Genomic DNA, 8,522 nt, shown 5'->3' on the forward strand with positions numbered 1-8,522 from the left:
AAACAGCTGAACTAAATTAAAATGAACTGAATAGAGCTAAAATAAATTATTTATAAGAGAAGTAAGTTAGGAACTAAATTGAGCTGAAATTAAACTGAACAAAATAGGCCCTTAGAAGTTCAATATTTTCCATATACATTTTTATGTTTTACACATAAGTGTATCATGTTGCATATTATATTCTCGAGATTAGGGGTTATGATGATGACTTTAAGAGAAAGGTCCTAATTAATTCTAAGTCATGACATTTATAATACAACTAGGATTAGTAGTTAATAGTTATATTTCAAGTGTGAAATGTATAAAAAGCCGCCTCATGACAGTCATAAGTCATACACAACGGACTTAATAACCATGCAATTTCATTTTCAAAGGGAGCCTTGCTTGTGCCCCACCAACTAAGTCCAAACGGCTACTAGAATTGGCTCAAATTTGAAATTAACTAGCATAATACGAGTACAAAGTATAAATATGGGGCATAAATGCATGATTATTTAATAAGTTGTTGGCGGCACCAAACATCATAACTAGCATTTTGAGATCGAGGATAAATAGGGTCTTATGATATATTTTTCGATATCTCATATCTTATTCCTCCCTAATTTCTAATAAGGGGAGTAAGTATAAGAATTCGGAATAAAATTGAGAAAACAAAAGATAAATCTCATTTAAATTTTACAGATAATAAGTTATTCATTCGATTACGAAATTAACAAGCATATCAATCAAATTAATTCAGATTTATCTTTATCAACTTTATTGAATTTATTAGCATGTTAACTTTATCCCAATTTAATTATCAACTCATACCAAATAATATAAAGAAAACATCATTTTAACTTTATTCCACATCTTATTCTCCTTATCTCTATTCCTCGTATCAAACGCCCTAAAAATGTATCCATGTAAACTTTATGAGATCCTATTATTCAGTATTTTTTTTCCTAATTACTCCTACGTGGTAGTATTCATTTTGGCAACATGCACATTTAATTTAGTATCCAACCCCATCTTGTGAACATGCATGCACACTCGTAATTGTCGTTTTCAATTATCCTCCTTGATAACGTAATATACTCTCACATTAATCCAATCAGGCAAATCTGCAATTAGCCAATAATTATGATATTATTTAATTTGATACGGATAAGTCGTTATTCATACAATTACGAAATTAATGTGCATATCACTCATAATAATTCAGAATTGTTAAGATTATTTCAAATTTAATATATATATATAAAGGGGAGTTTTTTCCCGAGTTTTTAGAGAGTCACGTAGGATCTAATTTTCTCAGCGCCACGTAGGATTATAAATCTTAGTAGTAGCCAATTAAATAAGAGATTATTAATTTCTTTTAGAATTAAATAATTTAAATGCCATGTAAGCAAAATTTGCGAATGAGATTTTTAAGTTTAAATTAATTAAATATTATATATTATCTTTTAATACTAGGAATTTTATCTAAATATATAACAAATTTTAGGCTCATAAATACAAAAAAAAAAATTATTTAAAAACATCAAACAAACCGTGCATCGCACGGGCTTCATCTAGCTTATTAAATTTATGAGCAGGACAATGTATTATAATTACAACTATGTATATATACGTTATTCTATTTTATCAATTTAGAGATAGGAAGGATATAATTAGACAATGACCAATTGACCATATAATATCATGATATGAGTAATAAATATTCCGTAAGTCCGTATAACATACTCTCTAACTGTTATATAACTTAATCTATATAGAATAAATTAAAATGGATCGATATCATCCGGTCATTTTATATACTCCAATAATGCGTATATTATTATGTGTTCACATAGATAAATCATTTTAAGCTAATTAATTTCGCAAAAGTATTTTTGTTTTCCAATTAATTAGATAATACCGAGCTATATATCAACATTAGCATTACTTTATTTTTTCCAATAATGCGTTCAATTAGATAAAACATAATGCCCCTCACATTCTAACTTCTAAGCTACTATCAATTTAAGCTAATTTCGCAAAACCATTTTTTTTTTCATTAATTAGATAATACCGAGCTATATATCAATATCACCATTAGCATTACTTTATCCATCTCAACTTATTTGCCTCATAATTATCATTGAGCCCTTAAATTAAAATATCTATTATTTATTTAATTAGTTAAATAGCGGATTAAATATAGTTTGATATCCCCAAGTTTGATATATGTCTAAAAAATCATGGAATTACAAGCTGTCAAGTTACTGAGTAAGATAATTTCCGTCCCAAAAAAAAAAAAAAAAAAAAAAAAAAAAAAATTTAGATGGATAGTGATACAGTCTGGATGGTTGACACATGATAGACATCAAGGGTCATTATCTTATTTATAATCCAATATTAGCAAATAATTAAAATTTACTATTTACACATATAAATTACACTATAAATACCTCTTTTTAGATATCATTATAAACATAACATTTCTTCTCATTTACATTTCTTGGTCTCATTCTCTATTTCGTTGGCAGCTTCTACTCTGAGGTCAATTAAGGTTGATTATTATGTTTATAAAATTTCTTTTGCATTTACTACTTTTTATCTAATTAATTCGATTTCACTAATAGTTATTTAAGGTTAATTCATTATTATAAAATTATGCTTAAAAAATGAGGCCTTGATAATATATGATGCATTGCATTTACTACTATACTATTTACATGTACGTACCATAATTGGCCTTAACGCTGAATACCCATCACCATAATGAAAATCGTTATCATGCTACAATAACAATCAACTTGCTCTTTTATACTATATAATAAATCCTTGCATTATTTCTCTTTCAAATTTACTCTTTTCTGATTTCTCTTTTATATTTTAAATAGGTTGTCAAAGAAAGGTACAAGAAGATGGTTTATTCTAAGCGTAGTTATGATCATACGATGGTTTGGTTATTAGTTGGAGCATTAACTATTTTCCAAGTTTGCTCGGCTCATAATGACCTAAAGGTTATTGATAATCGGTATACCACTGCATCCCTCTCCGTGGATGTTTCTAAAGGGCGTCAAATATCTCCCGTCTTTTTTGGTATCTTTTTCGAGGTATATAACTCATTTCTTTTTATATTATCGTACTCCATAATTAATATTACTCTCTCCATCTCATTTTACATATGTTAACAAACCCAAGTAATGACACTATATTTAAATTATGAAACTTACATTTCTCTTTAATTGTGATCTTTGATCAGGAGATCAATCATGCCGGAGCTGGTGGTTTATGGGCGGAGCTCGTTAGTAATCGAGGTGACTACATTACATTGATAGAGACTAAATTAGTAATTCCTTTAGTATTATCTCATTAACTATATGTTTGATGACATGAATGTTTAGGATTCGAAGCCGGAGGTCGCTATGTTCCTTCGGCAATTAGTCCTTGGGGTAAGATTGGAGATGATGAAGCAATATACGTAGTAACAGAACTATCATCATGCTTCAAAAACAACCCCGTTGCCGTTCGTATGGATATACTTTGTGACCAAAATACTTGTCCACCGGGAGGTGTCGGACTCTATAATCCCGGGTATTGGGGAATGGTGAGTAATAAGTGTTTAATTCTTATATGATCCAATAATTCGTATTAATTAAGTGCCTAATCAAAAATTGTTTTAAAATCTTTGTAGAATATCGAAGAAGGCAAGAGTTACAAAGTGGAATTTCACGTTAAATCATCTGGATCACTTGATGGTGTTATATCATTTGTTAGTGACGATGGAACTCAAGTACTTGCCTTCCAGCGTGTTAAGTAAGTACATATACTTTGTACATAATACATTATTATTTTTTTTAATGAATCATGTTTAAATTGACTCGTATATATTTGGTATGATCATATGTACATAGATTAAATAGATTATAAACCAATATTTGCCCAAACTATATTGGCGTAATCCAATTTTAATACGCCTAGTTATCGATTTATAGTTGGTATGTTTTAAATACGGAGTATTAAATTTTCAATTCAATGTATAACTCAACAAGACATGACTTAACAAAATGAAGGACTCATTATATATTTCTCATGGTATGTTAATTAAATTGTAGGGCTGATGCTGAAAAAGTTAAGGATTGGACAAAAATGGAGTTCACATTAAAAGCTAGAGGATCATATAAAAAAGCTAGACTTCAATTCACTACCAGTCAAAAAGGAACTATTTGGCTTGATCAAATATCTGCTATGCCTATTGACACATACAAGGTGAAATTTTCTTTCCTTAAATTTGTTTAATTATTTTTTTAATATTTGATTTAATTTCTTTTATTATTGGATTTAAGACTTAAATTTTGAATTAATTTAATTGATTTTTTTTGCTTAGGGACATGGATTCCGAAACGATTTGATGGAAATGCTTCTCAAGCTCAAGCCTAGATTCCTTAGATTTCCTGGTATTTTTCATAATTTTGGGATAAATTAAATAATATCTTTAAATAAAAGTAAATAAAATACTTAATGAAACATTAAAATGCAGGTGGGTGTTACGTTGAAGGTAATTTTCTAACCAATGCCTTTAGATGGAAGGAAACTGTTGGTCCATGGGAAGACAGGCCAGGACATCTTGGGGATGTTTGGAATTATTGGAGTGATGATGGACTTGGTTATCTTGAATATCTTCAGGTACTTGCCAAATATATAATATACTCCATCCGTACCATTTTGCTATAATATATATAAATTTTATAACAAAAATATAAATAGTAGTTTCGTAATACGATATACATTCTTTTTCTAAAACAAAAATATTAATTACTTGTAACATTCTTTTTTACAGCTAGCCGAAGATCTAGATGTTGAGCCTGTGTGGGTTGTTAACAATGGTTTGTTAAATGTTCACTCTTTATTTGTACACTTTAGGCTAATTTTCTTTTCTATGAAACTAATGTTTATTTCTTATTGCAGGAATTGGTCTCAAGGATCAAGTTGATACCTCTTTAATTGCCCCTTTTGTACAAGTAATGTTATAACATTGCAAAAATGATTTTACTATTATTATAAAAGTATATTATTATCTGTTGACTCAATATTTGTTATGGAAAAATAGGAAATGTTGGACAGTGTCGAGTTTGCTAGAGGTAGTCCAAATTCGACATGGGGTTCCCTTCGTGCAAAGTTGGGACACCCAAACCCATTTAAATTGAAATTTATAGCTTTTGGAAATGAGGGTTGTGATTTAAACAGCTACACGGGTACAATTTATTTAACAAATTTTTGTACTAGCATGCATCTATATATAAATTCACTATTTTAATGATCTATATATAAATTTACTATTTTAATGTATTCCACAGGAAATTATCTTAAATTTTACAAAGCCCTAAAGAAATTATATCCGGACATCAAGGTGATCTCAAATTGTGATGCAACACAGAAGCCCTTAGATCATCCTGCCGATATATATGATTTTCATGTAATATTATTTCCAACCATTAATGACGTTTTTTTTCAAAAAATAAAATATTAAAGCATATTTCACTATTTCACATCTAAATAAGTTGGTCTAATCATGATTTTCAGAGATATACAAATATTCCGGATATGCTTAATCTCACCCATCTATTTGGGAAGGTTAAAAGGGATCCTCTCGCACCAAAGGTATGCAATACATGTCATAAAAAATATTATGTTAATAGGTTTTATGAGTATTAATCGGTACCCTCCTCGTATTTAGTTCTTATTGAAAGTTTAAGTTATTGGATAACATATAATTTTAACTTGCAGGCTTTTGTTAGTGAATATGCTGTGATATATCCAAAAGATCAAATGATGAATGGATCATTTGGGGCAGCATTAGCCGAAGCAGCTTTTTTGCTATCATTAGAGCAAAACAGGCACGCATATCTCACTTAGCTTATTCATAATAAAGTACTTTAATTTCCCACCAATAATCTAAATTGATTTTATGTTTATGTTTAATGATTGTAATGCAGTGATATTGTTGAAATGGTGAGCTACGCCCCACTATTCGTAAACCAGAATGACAGAACGTATGTACATGCTTGGTGATTCAATATAGTTCGTACGTATATAACATAATTTCATAAAATAAATTTTTTTTTTCTTGGTTTATTCGATAGATGGAATCCAGACGCGATTTTCTTCAATACATACAAAGTGTTTGGAATAGCTAGTTACTGGGTTCAAACATTTTTTAAAGAATCAAGTGGAGCGACACTGTTAAATATTCATTTCCATAATCACTCAAAGCCTGAGAACACATATGTTTCAGCAATAAGTTGGAGTGATAAGCAGGATCAGAAGAATTATATAACTGTGAAGGTTATTAAAATTTTAATCTCAACCTTTTAATTATAATCAATTCATATCTCGTTTTAACTCAAATATTTTAATCGTGTAGATTGTGAACTACAACAATGTAACGGAGAAGTTGAAGATTTCATTTGATGGAATTGATCCTAATTCCGTTAAATTGTGGAAGAAAACAGTACTTACCAGTGAAAATTTGCAAGATGATAATACGTTCGACAATCCTACAAAGGTATGAACTTTAATTTGCTTTATTATTAATAATCAATTAATTAGGAATATTTTTGATCAATATTGTTTTGTTTTGTACCAATTTTATTACACTTTCTAACGTAGTAATAATTGTAATGTATAATTGCTAGGTGGTGCCAATATCAACTCTACTCAAAAGCGAAGTAGGAAAAGACATTGTTCTTGATGTCGAACCATACTCGTTCACAGCATTTGATCTGATCAATAGCGCACAAATTCCAAAACTCGAAGCCAACCAAACTAATCAAGTATAAGCAAGTGAAATTCCATTTATACACGATTTGGTCACTCAGTTCTTTAGAAGTTTAGTCGTTTAGATTTTCTTTTAAAAGTTTATAGCTTTATCATCCCTTTTGGGTTGGCAATAATGTTAACTATAGTTTTTCAATTGTAAAGGATAATTTATTTTTCTAATATATGAAGATATTTCTCTTGCTTATATCCGTTAAAGTTATCCAAAAATGAAAAGTCATCCCAATATGAATAAAAGTTACCTTGGCACAAATAAAAGTTACAAAATATTAGTTACTTTATTTAAAAGTAACCCAAAAAATTGTAAAAGTGACTTCAAATTTGATAAAAGTGACCCTGATGTACTTGATGTTTAAATATTTTTTTCTCTAATTTTTCTTGTTTTTAATACAATTTGTTGTTCTATTCTTATGGTTTTGATGAAAATAGTTGTTCTAAATAGGCATTTGTTTGAGTTAATTAAAATTTAGCTTCAACTGCGCTGATGTTTGTTGAATTAAGTGTTATGTTGCTGCTACAATTTTTTTTGTTAAATTTCCGCATTGATTTACTGAATTTTTTTCCTGAAAGAATTTTGTACGACTAATGGTGTTATTTCATATTAAGAATATATATCATCATAAATGTTTTGCTCATTTGGCCTTGTGCTCTTGTTAAAAATGCATGCCGGTAGAATCCCTTTTAAGGATAAAAAGTATTATTGCTTTTATTAATTAGGGGAATTCTAGCACAATTTCTGTACTTTATTAATCTTTTTGTTTGGAAATAAGGTATAAAATTGATTATTGTTGTAGACTTGTAGTCCTTGTAGAAATTTGACTTAAATAGCCATCCGAGACCGGGGATTCCATGATTATTATCACGTTGTGTTTGCCTCTAATTCATAGTTTATAATTAATTATGATGTTTATTTATTGATATTTTTAAATTGATTTTCTATTGGTTGACGGCACGTAATAGAATAAATAAGGTCATATCGTGATACTTTTATATAATTATAGTTGCAAGTATGAAATTGTGATTTCAGTGATTTTGTTTGGGTTTTCTCCTGGATATATGCTACTTAGAGTTTACAAATTTTTCCCTAAACTATAGTGTATGCAGCTTTCCCTACACCCCCTCTTCAAACTACGTCGTTTCACTGTTGTCTCTACCACCTCACACACCCAATAACAATCCGATCTCCACAATCCACTCACCAATGCAATAAGAGAAATTAAAAGAATTATGAGCACTAATAATAACCATATAATCCAAATATCAAAAGAAAAAAAAAAACCGCATTTTCATAAATTAGTAAAATATTGCAGAAGGATACATAGATCAAGCAAAAAAAAAAAAGGGGGCAAAATTATCGAACTCTAAGGGCCTGTTCACATTTACTTAATTTCAGTTCAGTTTAGCTCCAATCAGTTCAGTTCATTTCAGCTCCAATCAGTTTAGTTCCATCTCCTAATTTCCTTCTCTCATAAAATATTCATTTCAGCTCACTTCAGTTCAGCTCCAATCAATTCAGTTCAGTTCAACATTATTGCATTTTCTAGGCCCAACAAATCAAACCTTTTAAGTCTTAACGATCCCTATAAATTTAGATGTTAGCATCTGTTGAATTTTTTGTTTAACCAATAAATGAAAATTAATGAAATCCTTTTTCTTCTCGTAAAAAAAATAAATAAAAAATAAAACTATTATAATTGTGTGCTTACATGGACTCT

The 8,522-nt window shown here is 29.3% G+C and overlaps 1 protein-coding gene across 1 annotated transcript; it reads left to right on the forward strand.

Annotated features, from left to right (window-relative positions):
• The first annotated feature begins 2,486 nt into the window (after positions 1-2,486).
• Positions 2,487-6,994, forward strand: LOC145589298 (alpha-L-arabinofuranosidase 1-like). Its single transcript, XM_081645821.1, has 18 exons — positions 2,487-2,533; positions 2,868-3,083; positions 3,233-3,287; positions 3,375-3,577; positions 3,665-3,786; positions 4,086-4,239; positions 4,358-4,427; positions 4,511-4,656; positions 4,811-4,856; positions 4,939-4,991; positions 5,081-5,225; positions 5,328-5,446; positions 5,554-5,631; positions 5,758-5,867; positions 5,967-6,023; positions 6,114-6,315; positions 6,395-6,535; positions 6,666-6,994. Exons 2-18 carry the CDS (start codon positions 2,892-2,894, stop codon positions 6,807-6,809), a joined length of 2,037 nt encoding a protein of 678 aa, XP_081501947.1. The 5' UTR covers positions 2,487-2,533; positions 2,868-2,891; the 3' UTR covers positions 6,810-6,994.
• The last annotated feature ends 1,528 nt before the right edge of the window (positions 6,995-8,522 follow it).

This window comes from Chenopodium album, chromosome 2 (genome assembly GCF_948465745.1).
Source record: "Chenopodium album chromosome 2, dcCheAlbu1.1, whole genome shotgun sequence".
Lineage (NCBI taxonomy): Eukaryota > Viridiplantae > Streptophyta > Magnoliopsida > Caryophyllales > Amaranthaceae > Chenopodium > Chenopodium album.

Coding starts and splice junctions, on each gene's coding strand:
- LOC145589298 (XM_081645821.1), top strand. CDS start 2,892: ATGGTTTATTCTAAGCGTAGTTATGATCATACGATGGTTTGGTTATTA. Junction 3,578..3,664: donor ATCCCGGGTATTGGGGAATG/GTGAGTAATAAG, acceptor AAATCTTTGTAG/AATATCGAAGAAGGCAAGAG. Junction 5,226..5,327: donor TGATTTAAACAGCTACACGG/GTACAATTTATT, acceptor TGTATTCCACAG/GAAATTATCTTAAATTTTAC.